The following is a 23,074-nucleotide window of genomic DNA, read 5'->3' as shown; positions in this document are numbered from 1 at the left end:
AGCAGTAGATTTAGAGAAAGCCTTCGATGCAGTGAATAGAGAGGCGTTATTTACTAGATTAAGAGAGGTTGGGTTATCGGAAAAAATGAGGCTGGCAATAGAAGGAATAAATGAGAAAGTATTGGTGATGATTAAACTAAAAGGGGGTGGGTTGAGTAAGTGTATGGAATCGAAAAGGGGTGTGAGGCAGGGTTGTAAGCTATCACCCATATTATTTCTACTGTTTATAAATAATATATTGGATAGACATGGAGGCGAGAGATGGCAATGCCCTTGGATTGGGAAGAGGGACCGGGGCTGCTATTTGCAGACGATTTATTGATCTTGGCATTAACAGCAAAGGGTTTGCAGGAAGGACTAAATGAGGTAGTGGAATATACTAGAAGATGGGCACTCAAGATAAATGTACGGAAGACGCAGATAATGATATGTAGGAAGAGGAAAGCCAAGAAAGAAAAGAAATTCTGGACAGTCGAGCAGCAAGAAATCAGTCCAGAAAAAAAAATGGAGTATTTAGGAGTTATAATTAGTAGTAACGGCACGTGGGAAAATCAGATTAGAAGAGCCAGATATAAAGGGAGGGGAGCACTGGCAGTAGTGGGGATATTAGAAAATAAATTTCCGGATATAAAGTACAAAATACAGAGATTGGTGTTCCAATCAATGGTCAAGGGAAAAATGTTATATGGGGATTAGAGGAAAATAGAAAAGAACTAAACCAGGTGGTGGCGAAATTTAGTAAGATTATTATGGGAGTCCCAAACTGTACTGCAAATGTGGGGGCTAGATTAGTATGTAAAGAATCGATAGACACTACTATAGCCAAGAGGGTGATGAAGTATTGGATGAGATTGGAAAAAGGGAAGGGAGGGGATTTAATACAAGACACAAATAGGTTCCAGAAAAATATGGAGAACGAGAGGTATTGGGTAAATAAGTGCAAAAATAAATTACGAAAACTGGGGTTAGGAGATATAGGATATGAGAGGTGGAGAGAGAAGAAAGAATGGGTATGGAGAAGGGTTATAAGGAGAGTTGCCGATATAGAGAGACAGAGTCTAATAATGGAATGTAGAGAAAGAGCCTCACTATCAGTATAAAATAAATTGTTAGAAATCATGAACCCGAAAATCGAAGTGGAGGACCGGAAGGGCAAGAGAGGTTTATACTGGTGGATTTTTGGAACTCCTAGAAACAGAGGGTGGATAGGTACAGAAAATGCAGGTAGATGTATTCTGTGTGGAGAAAAATGGTCGGACCTACATATATTCATCGAATGTAGGGAGTTAGAAGAGTTGAAAAAGAAAGCGTTGAGTAAAAAAGAGATAGAAAAAGTAGAAAAAATTGAAAAGATGACGGTTTGGCTGGCCAGAGAATGGGGAAGAGGAACAAATATTTCGAAATATTTAAATATGGTTAGAATGAGATTTATAAAGAAATTGAGAGAATAAGGGGTAAAAGAGGGTTGGAGAGGAAGGAGGTAGACGAAACTGCTAGGTTATAAAAATTTAAGACAATAAGAGGAGTTCGAAGTACAATCTGATTGTATGATGAAAAGAAGATTTGTATATATTTGGAGAGGATTGCATGTGTGAGAGAACGGAGGTGGTAGTTAATGTTAGAAAAGAAAAAAAAAATAGAGAGTAGTTTTTAGTTTTAGTCTAAGAGTCGTAGGAGCTAGAGAATTGGCAACAAATACATTTGTAAACAGTGTTTGAATATGAATGATAGGGTTAGTGGACAAGAAAAGGTGTTTGGATAACATAATAGTAGATAATTTTAAACTCTGGCTTAAAAATTTTAATAAGTAATGAGTGGCCGTGAGGAAGAGGAACTGTTGGACTGTTTAGTGATGGAAAGGATTGATAAGTGATGTGAGGAAACAAAAGGAAAAGACAGATTTGATTTGTGGCAATTCGGCGGTTTAATATGTAAGTTAAACTATTTAAAAAAAATTTTTTTTTTTTTAAATGCAATTAGGAAGTAGCTTTAGTCTAAGAGTCGCAAGAATAAGAAAGAAAAGCGATGAGCAAGGAACTGGAAATTGTCATCAAAGTTAGCAAATAAGTATTATAAGAGAGATGGGCAGAGGCAAGGAAGAGTAAGAGGGGAAGATTGGGGATGGAAGGGGGGAGGGGTATAAGAGACAGACGGGTGGGATGGTACAGTCCCATCCCTAGGTGAAAGAGGAAACATGTCCGCTCACAGAATAACAAGTGAATCAAGATGGTGGCAGGAAAGTAAGACGACACGATTATAGGCGGAGCAGTAGATAAATGCGTGACGGATCGTATGATGGACCGGAAACCGCCTCTACGATTCGCCACGTAAAATGAGGAGAGAAGTACGAGTTATAGGTGGGGGTAATATCTAACCCGGGAGGAGTGGCTGATAGCGGCCAGGGTGGGATGGCTCTCTCCTCACAGGGAATGCCGCATGCAGCCAAGGTTTTTTTTTTTCTTTATGTTTAGTTAGCTGTAGAGAGTAGATTTGTGTTAGTACATTAGAATTAAGGTAGGGGATGCCCTTACATGCGGAGGAGTTCCTCGCATACCAGAGGCATCTCAATAGTTTTAGACAAGTTGGTGCAGTGTTAGGCTGGATTCCGCCGACATGGACACCACTAAATAAGTAGAGTAGATAGTAATTGTTTTGTTTGGTTTATATTATTTTGTGCGTTTTTTTTGGGTTCTTAGTTAATAGTTTTAGTGTAGATAGTTAGAGCTTTATATTATATATAATAGTATGTTAGTTTATATTGTTTTGTTTGGTTTTTTGGGTTCATGTGTATTTTATGCTCTTTATTGTCTGTAACCGATGGTGCAAACTAGGGTGGCAATAAAGAGTTATCTATCTATCTATCTATTTCACATTTAAATAAAATAGAACCATTGGTATACTTATATAGTGCATTAGTTCTCATATTTTTAAATTATTGTAATAACAGATCTATCCTTTTATTATCTCCAATTAGCCTTTTATAAATTATAAATAAATATTTTAGACTTTTACAGATATTATATGACAAATTTATAATTGATGAATATATTTGCTTTGTCACCTTATGCAACTACTTTCATTTCAAAAAATGTTAATTGAAGTTTATACAAATTTAGAAAAGTGGTTATGAAAATAGCTGATGCCGCGGTGTAGAGTCAGTGTGGCTGCCTCTTACCTGGAGGGCCTGGGTTCGATTCTCGGCCAGGTCAGGGATCTTTACCTGGACCTGAGGGCTGGTTCAAGGTTCACTCAGCCTACATGATTACAATTGAGGAGTTGTCTGACGGTGAGATGGTGGGCCCGGTCTAGGAAGCCAAGCATAACAGCTAAGAGGATTCATCGTGCTGACCTCATGACACCTCATAATCTGCAGCCTTTGGGCTGAGCAGGGACCGCTTGGTAGGCCATGGCCCTTTGGAGCTGTTGCACCTTGGTTTTTTTTTTTTTTTTGGTAATAATAATAATTTTTCAAGTATCCTGATAAATGGGTGCCATGAGGTCAGCAAAGAAATCCTCAAAAAAATTGATGGTGATTATGATAATAATATTCTTCTCTTATACCGATTTTCCAACACCTGTGGGGTTGCAGGTGCAAATTGTGGTGTACGTGTGGATTTGGCCCTGTTTTAATACTGGTTGCCCTTCCTGATACCAACCCTATGTGGAGGGATATAATCACTATTGCATGTTTATGTGGTGTTTTGTCTGAATATGAAGAGGACAATGTTGGGACAAAAACAAATAGCCAGTCTCCGAGCCAGAAGAATTAATCAGACGTGATTAACACGTTCGCTGCCGGAGCGGTACATTGCACCGCCGAGTGAGTTTGTCATGAGGCTACAGGAGTACAAAGTACTGCTGATGGGTGTTGTTATATGACTTTCCCTGCCAGTCCGGTGTACTGCTGAGATGTTGAATTCATTATGCTAGCATACTACTATGGCCTCACAGCAAATCCTTGCGTGCTTGGATTCCGAATTTTATTATTTTATTAGTACCAACTCCTTTTATTAGCAATATGTGAGTTTGTCCAGCCAGTTTAGCCATGTGCTTTGGTGTGCCAGGTTAGCTAAACCACAAGCCTGGTATTTGTGGAGATAGTGGGTTTGAATCCTACCATTAGGGAGCCCGTTAATGGTTTTTTTTGTGATTTCCCATTTTAAATCCTTGTCTGAGCTGATACCTGACACTTAACCCAGTAAATTTAGCATTTTTGCATATATCGTTACTTACACCTTTTTTACACAACTGATGTTAAAAGCATTGTCAGTGACCACCAGGATATATTTTAAATTCAATATGGTAACGTGTTTTTTGTCCTGCAAAATGTAATAGATCAGTTTGAAATGGACTACTTACCAGAATTCTCAGACTGGACTAGCATAATTTATCCTGAGAATTCATGAAGAAAACAGTTTCATTTTTATAAATGAACTCTCTGATAACTGTTATAACAATATATAAATATCTTGCAAATATTTCACACACACCCTAATATAGAACAATGAGTGCCTGGTAAATAAATGCTAGTAAATAAATTGCGGCACGACCTGTTGGCCACTGTGGGCACTATCAAGCGACGCAAGCTTCTAGTACAGCTAGATTGTACCACTCTGGCCATCTAGCCAAAACCATACAGTGAACTTTTCTGTGGGTCCACGGCGGTACCTCGGGGTGCTAGGAATTTTTATTGTATTTAGTACGTATATTGAACACTTAAGTGAAACATCACTTCGAATATTGTTTTACTTTTGATTTACTAAATGCCCAATAGAAAGAAAGTTTTGGCCACCAGGACATTTCTTGCTATGTGTGCTGCCAGTCAATGTGTTAAAATCCCCGACCCGGTCAGAAATCGAATCCGTGACTCGGAAAGACGTGATGTGTGGCTTCCTGTCCATTTCTTGGTTAGTGTTGTTCCATGTAACAGCAATCAATATGACTGGTGTAGCAAGCCCGCTGCCTCTAACGTGGGAAGTGCAGTTTTTATTTACTGAAATAGATACCTACCTCTGTCTCGTACGTGAGAAGGTACTTAGTTCCACTAGGAAGTTCAATATACAGCATCACTGTAAATGCCGCCATGCAACATAATATGACGACATAGAGGTGAAGCATGAAAACTATTCATTGCCAGGCTCGAGGGTGACTTATAGCAAGATGTAAGTTTTGAGAAAATGTTCACTTTACATGTAATAACAATAATAATGTTATTTCCCACTAACTACTTTTACGATTTTTGGAGATGCCAAGGGTGCGGGAATTAGGCCCCACAGGAGTTCCTTTATGTGCCACTAAATCTACCGACACGCGACTGACATATTTGAGCACCTTCAATTACCAGAGGACTGAGCCAGAATTAAACTTGCCAAGTCGGGGTCAGTTGGCTAGCGCCTCAACCGTCTGAACCACTCAGCCCGGCCACTTTAGATGTGTCAGTCATAAAACACGAGTCAGTAGCAAAACTACAGTATGCATTATAGTTTTTCCATGTTAATGCTGTTGAAGAAAACTCATGTGAGGGTGAAATTTGAGCTATCTTCAAAGTCGCCCACATCACTGCAGTGAGTGGCAATCCATTCTCGGTAGAACCTCTAGGAAAATTGAGTATATTCGCTGTTGTTGAATGTTAATGTCCAGGAGAGTAGACAAAATTAGAAGGTATTTCTCTCTCCAATGGTCGAAGAAATTTTCACCATCAGAATGTTGGCCGGCAGGGTAGTGGATGTGGTGGTCTACAATTTATAGAATCACTGGATTGCGTGTCAAAAGCCTGGATTAAATTCCAAACCTCTCCGCTTTGCTCATGTGGACTGAGGGCATACGACGCTGTTGTTGGTGATTCGTCTGTTGTATGGAACATAAAGCCTCAGCAGACCCTTGGTGCTATTCGACCGGAGTAGGCTATGTGCCGACACTGGGTTTCATCCTCCCTTCCTACTATTATGTATCACGTCATTCATTCCATCTCATTAACTCCTGTGATGAGGTTGACGTCAGAAAGCGCACCCAGTCATAAACTAGCTACAAAGGTTCATCTCACTTTATACCTGACCCCTTAGGAAAATGGTACGGTGGTTGGACATACATTTCTGTCTCCAAACAAGATAGTGGGTTCGAACCCCATTGTCGGTAGCTCTGAAGATGGTTTTCCATCGTTTCCCATTTTCACACCAGGCAAATGCTGGGGCTGTACCTTAATTAAGGCCACGGTTGCTTCCTTCCCACTCCTAGCCCTTTCCTATCCCATTGTCTCCATAACACCTATCTGTGTCGGTGTGACGTAAAGCAAATCGTAAAAAAACTCCTCAAACAAACAGTATTTCATCGAATCTACAATATTGGAGCAGATTTGGAACTACAACTCTAAAATAAAAGAGTTTTGTAGCATTTTCACTCAAAAAAATGGATATATCAAACTACGCTATATTTGTTCGTGGTTTTGGCATGGAATTGGAGGAGGAGCTCCTAGGTGTCATACTACTGGATTATGTTATAGCAGATGGTTTGTGAATCATTAGACAACCTGGATTTGCATAGGGAGAAGCTCCATTCTGTGGTCATAGGCAGAACACAGCAAATGGAAATGTGTTAGCCGGTTTTGTTTTGCATGTGAGAAATAAACCTAACTGTGAATTCGGGAAGAAGCTACAGAATGTTCACCGTTTCATTCATCAAGAGGCACTCTGTGCTGAAACAGTGGATCTCAGCCAGATTTTGTCCAGCATCATGATGCCAATCATCTCCAATTCAAAGGCATCTTGAATGATCTAGATGTGGCGTTTGGTGACATACCATATCAAAACGTGGTTCAGTGGCGTAGTCTGGGGTAAGTTCTGGATGTGCTGTGTGCCATTCACAATAAAATTGCTGTTCCGGAAATAAAAGGGTACGGTATCTGAAAGATCCAAAATGGATATCCAACTTTGCATTTCTCGCAAATATAATAGAAAAGCTCTGTTTGTTTGAAATGCAACTGAGGAATTGAAATTTACATTTTTTGATCTTCGTGCTTCTTTACAATTACGTTTTGGGTCACCATTTGAGGATTATATGTGTAAGATAAAGCAGCTTCATCAGTCTTTTGAAGCACAATTTCACAAACTGGGTAGATATGAGCAAGATATTATTAATGTGTTCAGCATGCCTTTTTCATTATCACTGGATGATGTTCCACTACAGATGTAACTCGAAATAATAGATTTACAAAATTCTGCGTTATTGAAGGACAAACATTATGCCACACTCAATTTGTCAAGTTGGTGTCTTGCCATCAGTTCATTCGCAGGTTTTTTCTGTCATGAAACGTATAAAGAGCAGAGACCGATCAGTGCTTTAAGACATTAAAACATTTTGGCAGTAAGGTAACTAGAAAATTTGAACATGCATGCATTGGTCGTGGCTGACAGGTTGTTCTGATACCAACAAACTTGTATTATTATTATTATTATTATTATTATTATTATTATTATTCTTTTGGCAGAGGTATTGTGAAAAAATTTGCCAAATATGAGTGAGTGTAATTTATATAAATAAACACATTTAATTATTTGTCTCTTACTTTGGGACCACCCTGTACGTATCTCTCCACAGTTATTGCACTGCATCCTTATTGTTTGCATGCCTCCTTCTTCAGACTTTGAATCTCCACGCTTCGCAGTCTGTTGTTTTAGGTGTGTACTATGTATATTTCTGTCCGAGTGACTTAATGTTGGCCTTGACAGCTCGGCAGCAACATTTCGTTTCCTAACAGACGTACAGGGGCCACCAAGGACACACGATGCTTGCATAGGTGGGGTTGTGGTGCCGAACTTTCCAAAACTGTGCCCATGTGTCACTGTGGAGAGAGGGATCAGAAGTTCATTATTTCAGATATACCACTCCATTTCATGAGTTTTGAAAGTTATTTGATGTTTTTTCAGCTTCATTGGAGTGAAATACCTTACCGGCTATCGTGTAGGCATCATGGCATCCCAAAGTATACAATTGTCTTTTATTGATGAAGAAGTTGAATGTTTCCTCATAAATAGTGATTCCGGAGAGGAATTTTTTGAGGAGAAAGGTGGAGAATGTTTGGGGAATGATAATGCACTGTAAGAAAGTGTCAAAGTTGTAGCAAATGAACTGATGAGGAATTGTCACTTCCTCCTGTTGAAAGGATGGAGACTTAATATAATAAAGCTCGCTATAAAGCAAACATCTCCATTTTCTTGGTTATTAGGTATGTTTTTTCCCAATGTTCATGATTTTGAAGACACTAGTTCTGAAATCTCCAATTTTATATTTTAGTAGTAGTATCACCCAGAGGAATCGCTGCACGTGTTAATGTGCTGCGGGTATGGAGTCAAGCTCTGCATTTGCTAGGTGAGTAGCTTCGAGCCCGACCATTGGCTGTCCTGAGGATGGTTTTCTGTGGTTTCCCATTCTCACTTGTAGGCAAATACTGGGAGAGTGATTCCTTCCACCTCTACCCAATTTAAGCCGGCCCCGTGGGGTAGGGGTAGTGTGCCTGCCTCTTACCCGGAGAACCTGAGATCAATTCCCGGCTAGGTCAGGAATTTCTGGACCTGAGGGATGGTTCGAGGTCAACTCAGCCTACGTGATTAGAACTGACGAGCTATCTGATTGGCGACATAACTGCCTCGTTATAGAAAGCCAAGAATAACAGCCGAGAGGATTCGTCGTGCTGACCACACGACACCTTTGGGCTGAGCAGTGGTTGTTGCTTGGTAGGCCAAACCATTCAAGGACTGTAGTGGCATGGTTTATTTTTTATCATCATTCATTTCATCTTCATTAGCTCCTCAATATTAACCCGCCAGTGGTCGCTAGGATGAAAGTAACGCAAGTGGTCGCGCGTTGAGCAAAATGATCATGGTATGATATGGCGTGTTTACATTATAAATACCAACCGATTTCAAGTGTAAATGTATTAACTCATTAAATGAACATAAGAATAAATCTCAAATGGTTATAGAGAACATTAAAAAATAAAATTACAAATAGTAATAAATCCCAATTTCTTATAACTGTACTTGGAAAAACAATTTCCAACTTTCTAAAATACTGTGTGCATCTTTCACACTGCCCTATACACAAGGAGGATGAGTCACTATATTTTCAGCAAAAGTACGTGAGCGTGGATTTCTTCTTGGTGAGTGTCTGCCCCACTTTTTCATTCTACCTTTCTCTATATGAACAATGTCACTAAATATGAAATTCTCATATACCTCCCAACATATGTTGTTCACCAGCTACAGATTGATCTCCAGGTATGGTTCCATCAGCACGTTCTTCTGTCTCGGACTGTTCAGTATCCGTTTTATGTTCATTTGTTCACTTTCACGGTCCATTTCACTGTTCTCGCCCTCGAGTTGATCACTAGGAATTTCATCAAACCAAGCTAAAATGTCACGACATGAAGCCATTGTTACGCACTAATTACGCAACATATTAATACAATGAGTTGCAAAGAACTGTTTCAACTATGAAACATAATTCAACAATAGCAAAACTATCACACACACACAGAAGTTAGCGCCATCGTGACTGGTCGCGCGTGAAGCAAAATGCTCACCGTTGATGGTTGCTGATAATTCCTCCCTCCCTGTCCCTTAAGGTCACAGATGTATGTTTCAATGCATCTGTCCTTCTCTCAAAACTGCAGTGTCAAAAGGTATATCAGGGCTCAAGTTCGAACTACATGCTGTATAAAAGAGCAGATGATTTTCAATGATTGTTAGCATTTTGCTCACATAGCGACCACTGGCGGGTTAAGGTTGGCATCAGGAAGTGTATCCGGCTGTAAAATCATGCCATAAAATATCATCTTGTGTCATTCCCGACACCATATCATAAAATAGGACTGGAGGGGGGGTTAGATATACACTGACTGAGCAAATGTCATGGGATAGCGGAGCACTGATGCGCAGGTGTGTTGTCTGCGCACCACATACCCCCTGTGCCAGCGGCAGTTGTATAGGAGACCTTGTGAGCAGTAGCTGTGCATGTGACAGGTGTAACATGGAACATCATCGTGAGCTGACACCGTTTGAACGGGGTATGGTGGTCGGTGCCCGATGGATGGGAAGTGCGATTTTGTAAGTGGTGCGGGAATTCGGCTTCTCACGATCAAGGCTGTATCGTGAATCGTTGAATCCGGGTGTCACCGTCCACAACAGATGAACGACCGGCCGTCCAGCCACCCTCGATAAACGTGACCGGCGACATCTGAGACGGATTGTCAATAGTGACAGACGGGCAACCGTGCAACAAATCACGGCTCAATTCAACACAGGCCGTGCTAACACGTCTCCCAGTGGACAATCCGTAGGACCATGGGTTCTTGGGGTATGGGAGCCAGCGCCGCAAACGGGTGCCACTGTTAACCCAATGTCATCAGGCACAACAACGTGCATTTGTCGCCAGTCACCAGGGATGGACACTGGAACAACAGCGTAACGTGATATGGTCGGACGAATCACGATTTCAATTGCACCATGCCGATGGGAGGCACCGTGTATGGTGCAGACCACATGAAGCAATGGATCCCACCTGCCTTGAAGATGTGGTCTAGGGCACTGGTGTCTCTGTTATGGTCTGGGGTGCATTTTCCTGGTATGGAATGGTCCCCCTAGTTGTTCTGGAAGTGACTTTGAATGGTACGCAGTATGTTGAGCTGCTCGGAGACCATCTCCACCCATTTTTGGCCTTCCAGCGCCCAGACGGTTCTGCGGTGTTTCAAGATGATAACGCTCTGCCACATCGCTCCCAAGTCGCCCGGGAATGGTTCCAGGAACATGCAGCGGAGGTCCAAAGACTGCCATGGTCACCCCGGAACCCCGATATGAACCCTATCGAGCATATCTGGGATGTTCTGGAACGCAGGCTCCGTGCCATGGATCCTGCACCCACGAAGAGACCATCATTGGCGGCCGCTCTGCAAACAATTTGGTGTCAGCTGCGTCCAGAGAACTACCAGGGACTTGTCGACTCACTTCCACGGTGTCTCATTGCAGTTCGCAGGGCCAGAGGAGGCCCCACGCACTATAAGGTGACTATCCCATGACATTTGCTAAGTCAGTGTACATTCCAGTATTGAATCAGTAAAAATCTACAGCAAACTCCCGATTATCCAGTTTGTGGCTTATCCATGCACCGCTGAGGTTTATTATATTATTATTTTGTTCATTTTTGTCATGGCATTTTGAATACTCGTGAACTGCGCGCTTGAAATTAGAGTGCGTTCTCGACTGCAAGCATGCTTGCGGTATGCTTTGTTCGAGAAATAAACACTAAACAATGTACCGTATAGCAGTTCTTTGTTGGTGTTCTGTGATAGCAGCCATGGCTACAGAAAGAAAGAAAGAAAATGATTTTCACTTTACAACAAAAGTTTCAACTAATTGAAAAGTTGGAGAAAGGAGAATCAGTAAATATATTAGTAAATGATTGTGGAATTCACATGTGCGGCATGCTTCAGCATTGGAAAGGGTTGAAACACTCTTATATCATGTTGAACAGGAAGATTTTAATAATAGTGATGTTGTCGTACTTCGGAACATTTGTACTTGTATACAAAACAACTTAAATGAATCTCGAAACCAAAAGAACATTAGGCCTACTGATTAGTTTTCACCAAACAACAAAAATTGATGTTTTGTATAATTTGTGTATGTGAAGTATTTTACCAACAATAGACGTTGTAAGTAATTTTTATCTTGGCTTACTTTATTGATAAACGTGGTTACTGAATGTGTTATTTGACATTATTGCAGTTTCAAACATTATTGTATGTTCTGCATTATTAAAAGTTTCATTATGCATTAAAATGCACAATCGTATTATCTATGTTTTCAGTTATCCGTGCTAATTTTTCTGGTGTTTAGCCTGGATAATTGAGAATTTGCTATATCTGTAAAAGTGCTTCTTCCTTTAAAATAACCTGGCCCAGAGGGCTCGCCTGGTTTTCGAAACACGGGAGTGATAAGGTTAAAGCCACTTAATTTATTAACTTTAGTAACGCATATCTTTGAAAATGATTTCAAGTTTATACTTAAAAAGAGTTTTATTACAAGTTTCTTGTACAAAAACACAAACACACACACTTACACATGTATATAAAGTCACATATTCACACAAGATTAGATTTGGCACTTCTCACTCATTATGTATGTACACAAACAAACAATCAAAACCATCAGACACTTGTATCATGAGCAACTTGGAGGTCCTTTCAACTCTAGTACTACGGACAAGAAAAATAGAAACTCTTTCAGTCACATGCCAGGCCTCGCTGCTCAATAACCAGGAAAGGTACAAATTATTTTCAACATATCTAACAAATATCGTTCAAACTACTACCTCTTAATTTTTTACTTCCATCTCTCTCTAGACATATATACATTGTTCAGCATTGGTCAAGTCATATGAGTTAATTAAATGAGGAAGTATTTTGAAGTGTAAAATGATTGCACCTTAAGTTCATGATGTACGACATGAAATTGATACACATGTTTATTATTTAAAGAAATAGCTGAGTGGAACATTTCATTGGCAATCATATAGGATTACCCTACAATTTGTACTATGAAATGACTTAATGATTAATCTTAACAGACTCCTGTATGAATAGAAATGATCCTATTTGGCTGTATCCTTGACTCAGACTATTTTATGTCTTTGAAATATTGAAGTTTGTTACATCAGTTCATTCTGTTTGTGCTGTCCTTGATAGTTTGATTGTTACCCTCCCCCCCTATTTCAGTAGCACCTATCAGTAAACATGAAAATGGAGATGTGTCTCATCATCCAAACTACGTAATATTCAGTTCATTTGAATGCCTTTGATACAATACCATTTTGAGTTATTGACATCAATGTACACACAGTGGGCACAAATTATAGACAGTTTTTTCTCTTACACATTACATTGAAATTCTATTTGTCTAAGACTTTGTAATGGCTACATAAAAATAACACGTGTGATGATAACATTTTCAGGGTGATTGTATCCTTGACTTAGACTATTTTTGTGCATGACAAAGACTTCAGATTCTAGAAATATGATACCGAAAAATGAGAGGTGTACACTTAAGTTAGACATTTAAATGTTTTGACAGTAAGATAACTAGAAAATTTTCACTAGGTGCACACATTACTCATGGTTAACAGGTTGTTTTGATACCAATAAACATGTATTTTGTTTGATAGAAGGTATGAATACTGTGAAAAGGGTGGAAAAAAGTACTTGCATAATACTAACACCAATGCGAGAGTCGGGTGTGTTAGCACAGTTGCCATTGAGATAAAGCTTGTGAAGTAACTTGTAATTGACCATCTGTTCAAGGGACTGTACACCTGACAATTTTACTAACTAAGAAAACTCCTCTTATTGATCTGATCCTACACTTAAATTTAAGATAAGTCTTTCTACCTACCCATTCATTAACTATTCACTTTGCCACTGCTATTAACTAAAGTTCACAGATTTCCGGAATTTTAAGTAAGCGTTTTATCAAAAGGAACTCGTGGTATCTGGTGTCTCATTAATTATAATTCACCATTTGCTTCCAGTGACAGTGATCAGTTTCTTCATTTGGCTAGGTAGTGCTACACCAAATGATGCCTTTACGAGGAAGGTCACCACATACATTTCTGGAGATACAAAATCTAAAATCCAGTAATGATGTAGCAAGACTCTGGGTTTCTTGTACCTAATACTCTGTTTAAATCCTTGAAAACCCTCTTGAATATTTATTGGTAGAATTCATATCCATAGAGTGTATCGACACATGCACTGTGAAGACATAATATCCTCACTGTGATCAACAATGACAATTCTGATAATGAACAACTGGAACGAATCATACCTAAGGAACTGAAATGTTTGAAAAGTCACTTATTTATATAGGATGACACATCAGTTTGCAAGTTTTTCATCTGACTACCATTAAATGAGTTTCAAAATCAAAGGGGACCAGTGACCTCAAATGTTTGTCCTTTAAAACAACTATCATCCTCATCATCGTTGTCATAATAAAAATTAAAGCAAAGTAACAGTAAACTTCTCAAAGATAGTACTGTAGTTCAGTTATATAATATTTCAGTTGTAGATAACCTGGAATTTAGAGTTATTTACCCACCTAAGAATTAATGTCCTCCTGTTGCAACTTTCTACTGCAGTTTGTTTGATTATTTATATGTTGACAACTTCTATGTTTATAAAAGCAGTTATGTCTGTACAGGCCATGAAGGCCCTTGGAGGGGTGGAAGGTAAAGGCTTCCACTATCCGTAACCTCGGCACTTGATGGGGTAGAGTGGTTAGCTCTACGCCCGCCGCCTTTGCCCCAAGAATTAACCTGGTACTCATTTTTGGTGTAGGCTGAGTGAACCTCAGGGCCATGTGCACCTCCGGAAGTGGAAGTCTTGTTTCATAAATTTTTCGACTTCCTGGCGAGGAATTAAACCCACGTCCTTCCGGGTGAACCGACCACGCCTTTACCGCCTCGGCCAGGCAGCCCCTTTCTATGCTTATACTCTAAAACATTATTTGATAAAAATAATTTGTTTTGAATACTTTTCGTTTTCTGCAGTTTTGAATTAAAGTTGGTGTGTTTAAGATGATTTTCACCTAGCTCGATAGCTGCAATAGCTTAAATGCAGCCCGTATCCGGTATTAGGGAGATAGTAGGTTTGAACCCCACTGTCGGCAGCCCTGAAGATGGTTTTCCATGGTTTCCCATTTTCATACCAGGCAAATGCTGGGGCTGTACCATAATTAAGGCCACGGCCGCTTCTCTCCTACTCCTAGCCATTCCCTGTCCCATTGTCGCCATAAGACCCTATCTGTGTCGGTGCGACGTAAAGCAACTAGCAAGATGATTTTCAGATAATTTGTAATGAATGTTGTCCTGCCAACTTATGAATGTCCGAGTCATAAGGAGACATTACCAAGTTGTGTACAATATGATCACAACTTAAGTTTCAAACTTACAAGAGGAGTCTAGAGTGTGGCAGATACCAACTTTGTCAAGCTTTCACAAGGTTAATCTAGGGTACAAGATCAATGCCTTTTATCAAATTTTCAAGATTTTAACAATTTGGTTTTCAATGACCAATTATTAATCATACTATTACTTAGGACTAGGAGAAACATTTTTGTAAGATAATGGTCAAGGCACTGTCTCCACAACGTGTGGAGCAGAGGTTTGAGTCTTCATCAAGTCTTTTATTTTATTTTACAGTTATTACAAGAGTAGCATTTAATGCAGTACTGACATGTGTTACTACAAAATGTATCGTGTCAGAATTAACAAAGAGTTTTAAAATAGTTTAAGAATTATGAAAGAAGACATTTTAAGAAAATACAGAGATGCCAGGCAAAATAAAAGAGTGAGGAAAAGATTTGATGATGACTTTGAAAGTGTGCACCTTACATGAAGAATTTCAATCAGAATCAAAACGCTTTCGTGATTTTCTACTACTCACTTCTGTTATGAAACTTCTGCTAATTGAGTTGTCAACTTTCATACCCATTTTCTTAAAAATTTAGCAGAAATCACATCTTCTAATCTTAATTTATTTTGTCAGCTAATTCCTCTATTATTAAGTATGAGAATATTTTTCAGAAGGTTGAATTCCAATTTTTAAAATTGGTATTTGTAAAAGGATTGGTTGTTAAGACTAGTAAGAACTTCATCAACATAACATAAGTATTGTATGTCCTGGCATATGACTGTGCTGAAAAATGGACAGCAGCAATTTCCAGTAATTTAACAACATAATGCTGCTATCCATTTGTCTGAAGACTTATCAAAGACAAGCAAGAGAGACATGTCACTTGTTGCTCATGCACTGGGGCCCCCTTGATGCAAGGAGTTCCTCACACATATTCTTCTGATGGCTTAGGAGCACTGGTAGGAAGTCTCAGTGATGCTGCCACCCTGTTGTTAACCGAGTCCGGTAGCTCAGCAATGTCTTTAAACACTCCAACCAGGCTCTCAAAGTTTGGCCCCCAGTTCAACAAGTAATCCCAACCAAGCGCTGCAGTCGAAGCAGGAGACCCGTTATGTGGACGGTATAGTGGTGCTCCCATGTGCGTGGAAAGATCATCGTCGGAAGCCACTAGTGTGCTTAACGAACCCCGGAATGATGAGTCAAACCCATCATACGCTGCAGGTACTGGCGGCAGAGGTGGTTTGCTGCTCGGACCCCCACTACCACTCCCACTCGCACCACCACCTCCCGAGTCTCCTCGTCTATCATCGTCATCTCCTTCCACTAACTTTCCGTTACTGTTGTCATACTCGAATTCGGAACAAGTGAAGGAGTCATTACCACTCTCGTCTGTGCTTGTAGAACTGTGATTGTCCAGATGTGGATCTGTCATGGGGACTCCATTAACAGTGCTATGGTGTAAATGATTTAGGTGGTGTAAGGCCGCCACCGCAGAGGGCCCACCGCCCGGCTCCATCAGTCGACGACCACGAGGAGCTTCACTGGAACTGGAAACGGCATCCAGAGTACTGACAAGGCTTGATGTTCGTGGCCGTGAGTTGAGACGCTCGATTTCTTCCGCTGTGAGTCCCATGGGGCCACTGCCTCCACCCACTACACCACTTCCCACGACCACTTCACTGCCACCAACACCGGTCCCTGGAGCCTTGCGACTCGCCGACGAGCTGTGTCCACTCAGTTGGCTCATGACGGGGCTGTTGAGAGATCGCTCGCTGTTGCTGTGGAGGGCATCCTTGCCAACGCCTCCAGACGATGATGTGGTGGCCAAAAGAGCCGACTGTAAAGGCTTGCCGCTGATGTCCTGCAACGTGAGGATGCGTGGAGTCTGCTGTGAAGACAACTCGCTGCTCGGGCTGAGACGAGCCAGTGGAGTGCTTTGATGTTGAAGTAACTTTGATGCTCCACCCCCTCCCACTACAGAAGTAGCAGTAGCACCAGGAGGGGAATCTACACGTGATACAGGCGGAGGCGGTACCACAGACCTCGGACTGTCTCGGGAGTGAGGAGGAGGGAAAGCCCCTGCGTGATGTGGAGAGTGCCGATGTTGTTGTGTCTGCTGGGATTGTTGCGAGGCAGCATGTTTGTGATGATAACTGGCAACAGGACCACCTGGGGGCGGTAGATGGGGAGGTGTTGCTTTGTACTTGCGCACGTTACCACCCTCTCGATAACCTTTATAGTGATACACAATGTCTATGTCAGATGGTGCAATTGAGCTAGCATTTTCTAGATCATAATGTTCAGGTACCTCCATATCACTGGGATGAGGGGGAGGTGGTTGGGATTGGGGCAGTGGAGGGTGATGCTCATCACGAAGCGGCATGGATTTGCCTACCACCTCCCTCTCAATGATGTCTGGACGCTGAGGTCTAGGTTCACTAGCTACTATTTCACGTTCCTTGTACTTCTTGGACAGCAGTTCCGATGTGACAAGGTGATGTGCCCCTACTCCACGAATCATATCTGTCCCATCACCAAGGAAACCTCCAACTGGTCCTTCACTCGGATGTAGAGAACGACCCAAGACCCCTTCCCCACTCGCAGACACTAGTCCTCCACCAGCCACCATCGTAGCTCCTCCATTCTGTTTGCCATGCCCACCTCCACTTCCTCCACCTCCAGCACCAGGACTGCCACCCGGTCCACCACCCTTCTCCTTCTTCTGGCGACGCAAGCGGAAGACCACAAAGCTCACTAACATGGCAACGAAGAGGATGACGAAGAATACAATGACAAGAGTGATGCCAATGCTGAGAGGATCTGGAGCTGCAGCTGTTCCCACTCCAACCGGACCTGTACACCCCTGCATTACTTTGCCGTATTGTAGAACTTCACTTAGAATGCTTCCGGAACCGTTGAATGGCTGTACTTCGTTATTGATGCTGAAGTTGGCAAGGCAACCCTCAAAACCTGAAAAATGAAAACCTATTATCATATCAATATTTAAAAAATTTCATTTTCAGCTATGGAAATTTTTGAGTGCTAAGACCAGCACTGGAAACCAAATGAGACAAATCAGACTGAACGTGTCCATTCTTTCTGTTTTAAACCTTTAAAGTAATACAGTTAGATGGACAACTTCATACTTGTTAATTTTAATACTATCCTCCATTTAGAGGCTCAAAGATGAGAGAACAAAAGTTTACTTAATTTAAGAAAATAATTATTAATATTGGAAAGGTGATCAGGATCAGATACCAAGAATGAAGAATTATCTACAATCTGTATAAAAATCAGTCTGCAGTGATAAGAATTGAGGGGTTTGGAAAAAAAAAAAAGCAATCAAGAAAGGAGTGAGGCAAGGTAGCAGTTTATATAGAAACAGGCAGTAAAGGAAATCAAAGAGTAATTTGGGAAGGGATTCACAATCCAAGGAGAGGAAATCAAAACCCTAAGATTTGCTGATGATATTGTTATTTTATCTGAGACTGCAGAAGATCTGACAAAATGGTATGGACAGATTCTTGGGTAAGGAGTAAAAGCAAAGCAAAGTCACCTCTGTATAGGCCATGAAGGCCCTCGGAAGAGTGGACGGTAAAGGCTCCCACCATTGTTAACCTCGGCACGTGATGGGGTAGTGTGGTTAGCTCTACGCCCGGCTGCCTTTGCCCCCAGGAATTAACCTGGTACTCATTTTTTGGTGTAGGCTGAGTGAACCTCAGGGCCATATGCACCTCTGGAAGTGGGAATTTCGTGTCTTAAATTTTACGACTTCCTGACGGGGATTTGAAGCCATGTCCTTCCGGGCGAACCGAGCACGCCTTTACCGCCTCGGCCAGGCAACCCCTTGGGTAAGGAGTACAAGATGAAGTCCAAAACAAAGGTAATGGACTGCAGTCAAATGAAACCAGGTGATGTAGGAAATATTAGATTAGAAAATGAAGTCTTAAAGGAAGTAGATGAATATTGTTACTTGGGTAGTAAAAGAACACTAAGGAGGACATAAAATGCAGACTAGCACAACTAGTTCGGAAAGAGAATAGAAGCTTTTGAAATGTGGTATTACAGAAGAATGCTGAAGGTTGAGATGGATAAATCAAATCACGAATGAAGCGATACTGAACTGAATCAGTGAGAGGAGATTGATTTGGTTAAATTTGATGAAAAGAAGAGACAGAATGATAGGACACATCTTAAGAGACCAAGGACTTGTTCAGTTGGTTTTTGAAGGAAGTGTAGGCAGTAAGAACGGTAAAGGTAGACCAAGGTATAAATATGATAAGCAGATGTAAGATGCAGCAGTTACGTAGAAATTAAAAGGTTAGCACATGATAGGGTGACATGGAGGTCTGCGCCAAATCATCTATGGACTGATGGCTCAAACAACAACATTGCAAAGGAACAAACAAGTGTCAAATCAAGTCATATGTATGTTCAGTATTAAGCCCAAAGGCTGGTTTAATCCTCTACAGCTCCACCAACAGCTGTCATAGATACCCTAGGTCAAGTCATATAAAGAAAGAGAGATGGGAAAGAAAAGAGGAACTTATAATAGGACATACAAAGAGAGAGAGAGAGAGATGAACAAGAAAAGGAACACACAACAGGACAAACACAACGACAGGTCAGTGTGGGCAAGCACAATCTCAACATCATATTGTCGCTGCCAGGACAAAACCTCCTATGTGAAATATTTTAGCTTAGAAATTTGGCCGGTAAGGTTCTGTCATCTAAGGTGCAATATTGTGTGAATATTGTTGCTCTTCATAATGTATGTGCTGCGGGTCAATATATCTCCAAAAATATTATCACATAAGAGGTTTTGTCCTGGCAACGACGATATATTGTCAGCTTTAATACATAGGTGCTCTCATCAATACTTCCACATCCATCTCTTTTTTGTGAAGATGTGTAGAGATTATCTTTGAATTTATCTGGCATGATTTTTACGGCCGGATGCCCCTCCTGACGTCAACCTCAGTTGAGGAGCTGATGAAGATGAAATGAATGATGGTGAATGAAATTGGGCCAGGAGTGGAAGGAATCGGTTGTGACCTATGAATGGGAACTATCCTAGCATTTGCCTGGAGGTGAATATAAGGAAACCACAGAAAACCTTGTTAGCCAGTTTGAGTCCTGCTGGTCAAAATAATTTCCACCATCAGAATATTGGCTGGGAAGGTAGGAAAGGTTTACATCTGAGGTTCGTTTTACTGTTGAAAGTGATCTGACAATCCTTTTCTCCCCTTGCTGGCTTGTTGGCCCTGATAAAAGGTGAGGTTTTTCTGTCAGGGTCAGTCCTCTATCCAATCTGCAAGGCAGTAGCATTGTGTGTCATTTCTTACACACAGGTTTCATCAAACGCGCTAAAAGAGAACTCCTCTGCCTGCAGCTGTTGGTTCTCCCTTAGTTTGCCTGGGTTGGTACTAGCCGCCAGACCCTCGGCCAGACAGTCACAGGTAGTACTGTCTCCTGTCATGTATGGTAGCTTTTTTTTTTGCTATTTTGTTTTACGTCGCACCGACACAGATAGGTCTTATGGCGACGGTGGTAGAGGAAAGGCCTAGGAATGGGAAGGAAGCAGCTGTGGCCTTAATTATGGTACATTCCCAGCATTTGCCTGGTGTGAAAATGGGAAACCACGGAAAACCAACTTCAGGGCTGCCGACAGTGGGGTTCGAACCCACTATCTCCCGAATGCGAGCTGGTATGGTAGCAGGATGATCCTGACTTGGATCGATCAGATGAGAAATGATCTAGCTGGATGAGGTCTGGATTTGCAGCAGATTATGCAAGAACACATCTACATGCAGAGTAGTAAATGGAGAGCGCTCATTCACCACATGCGGGAAACTGGAGCTGGTTCAAGATGATGATGATGACGATAGGGGAGGTGGTGGTATACAATTTCTAATCGCTAGAGTACCCGCCAAAAGCCTGGATTCAGTTCCAAACCTCTCTGCAGTGTTCATATGGAGTAAAGGCATATGACTCTATTATGGTGATTCCTCCACTGGATGGGGATGTTAAGCCTTGAACGGACCCTTTGATGTTATTCAACAGAAGTAGGCTATGTGCTGGAACCGGGTTTCACCCTCTTCCCTTCCTACTATCATATATTTCATCTCATTCTCTCCTCTGATGAGGATAATGTCAGGAAGGGCAATCCGTCATAAAAACTCACTACAAATATTCATCTCACTTCATACCTGGCCCAGTAGAGAAACGAGACAAGGGTTGGACACACACAAACTTGCATTTACTGGAATTCCAATCAGGACCACAGTGAGAGGGAATTTGAAGATGACGTGTTACCAATAGAGAATTTCATTCTATCAGTCATCAATGATCTGCATTTAGTGCTGTCGCCCAGGTGGCAGATTCCCCATCAATTGTTTACTTTGCTTTTTCTTAAATGTTTTCAAAGAACTTGGAAGTTTCCTTTGATAATTTATTCCAATCCCTTACTCCTCGTCCTATAAATGAATATTTGCCCCAAGTTGTCCTCTTGAATTCTAACTTTATCTTCTTAATATGATCTTTCCTACTTTTAAAAGCTCCGCTCAAGCTTATTCATCTACTGATGTCATTCCACGCCATCTCTCCACTGATAGCTCGAAACATATCACATAAAGTCAAAGAATAATACTAGATTATACATTCCACTTATTCAATACATTAGAGATTTTTAATTTAAATTTAAGAAATAAATCTTAACATATTAGAATACAGGGACATGTTTTGCCCATAACGAGCATCTTGCCTCCTTACTCCCAAATCTACCTAACCCAACATTTTCATAACACCTGCTCCATTGTTGGAAATCATCCAGAACAAATCATGCTGCTTTCCTTTGAATCTTTTCCTGTTCTTGTATCAAGTAGTCCTGGAGTGTGTCCTAAACACTGGAACCATACTCTAATTGGGGTTTTACTTATATGCCCTCTATTTTAGATCCTTACTACAACCCCTAAATACTCTCATAACCATGTGAAAAGATCTGTAACCTTTCTTACAACCTCGTTAATATGATCACCCCCAACGAAGATCATTCCTTATATTAACACCTGGGTACTTACAGTGATCGCTATGAGGTAATTTAGGACTGGGTGCATGAATTAAGACAGAGCTCTTCTTGTGTATCAAAGAATGGTCTTATAATTGACCATTTATGTTCTAGGAATACTAGGATTGGTGTTCTAGGGATATTAGGTAGAGAGACACAATTAATTAATCTCACTAAATTTGCATTATGATGTAATTCTGATAAACTTGTGGTTCTGTTTGTGGCAGATCACAAATAAAAAGGAACTTGCAAATTATACTGAGACATCTAGACTGGAAGAAAGTAAAAGCCAAAGAGGTCATCTGGTATAGTACATACCAGCAGGCAGGGAATCTTGAGCAGGGAAGATGTCCCGTCGAATGCCGCCCAAAGCCAGCAGAGTGAGGTCGGCATCCAGGAAGTCGTGAACTCCAGCCAAGTCCAACTCATCCCCCACTCGCTGTCCATCCAGAAGTAGTCGCAGACCACGATTGTGAGCATGGAGAGTCAAGTTGTGCCACCGACCATCCGCCAGTTCACCACCCTCTACCACCGTCATGTTCACAGGTGTCCTCGTTGCCCCCACACGTGATACGTACACCAATTGCCCGCCACGCAACTGCACATAACAAATACACATTGAATTATTTAATAGCTAGAAGTTATATACTCGGAGAGAAAAACTAACAGAGAGCAGCAAAACAGGCAATAAAGAAGCAAATAGGAAGAATTGACTTTGCTCCCACAATAAAGGGAATGCTATTAGAGGATGGTTAAAAGGAAGAAGAGGGTGAGGTGAGGAAAAGGAAGCAGCATTGATAAACAACTTAATCGTGACCTTACATGAAACTTATTAACCCCTTTATTTTTTAAATATACAGTACAACCTGTCTTTAGCGGAACGTTTATGAATCAGAAAGCTGTCCATATGGGAAAATCTTCCTGGTAACTTGAATTATGGTTTAATATTCATGTAAGTTTACTTGTATTTAGCGGAACCTCTCTGACACAGTATCTGATAACGAAGTCAAGCAAGCAGCCAGATGGCATTAAATTAAAATGCTTGCACA

General features: G+C 41.0%; 1 protein-coding gene across 1 annotated transcript in view; it reads right to left on the bottom strand.

Annotated features, from left to right (window-relative positions):
- Positions 1-12,079: 12,079 nt before the first annotated feature.
- The window catches only part of ft (cadherin-related tumor suppressor fat), a 125,838-nt gene continuing 114,843 nt past the window's right edge, over positions 12,080-23,074 (bottom strand). Inside the window, exons 11-14 of the mRNA XM_068229138.1 lie at positions 22,366-22,623; positions 22,126-22,135; positions 16,980-17,929; positions 12,080-16,910 (exon numbers count right to left, since the gene is read on the bottom strand). Coding sequence (XP_068085239.1) covers positions 15,885-16,910; positions 16,980-17,929; positions 22,126-22,135; positions 22,366-22,623 — 2,244 coding nt within the window. The 3' untranslated portion in view covers positions 12,080-15,884. The remainder of the gene's footprint in view (positions 16,911-16,979; positions 17,930-22,125; positions 22,136-22,365; positions 22,624-23,074) is intronic.

The sequence above is a fragment of the Anabrus simplex genome, chromosome 9 (assembly GCF_040414725.1).
Source record: "Anabrus simplex isolate iqAnaSimp1 chromosome 9, ASM4041472v1, whole genome shotgun sequence".
Taxonomy (NCBI): Eukaryota; Metazoa; Arthropoda; class Insecta; order Orthoptera; family Tettigoniidae; genus Anabrus; species Anabrus simplex.
The sequence above is the reverse complement of the archived record's forward strand: the minus strand, read 5'-3'. Positions and strand labels throughout refer to the sequence as shown.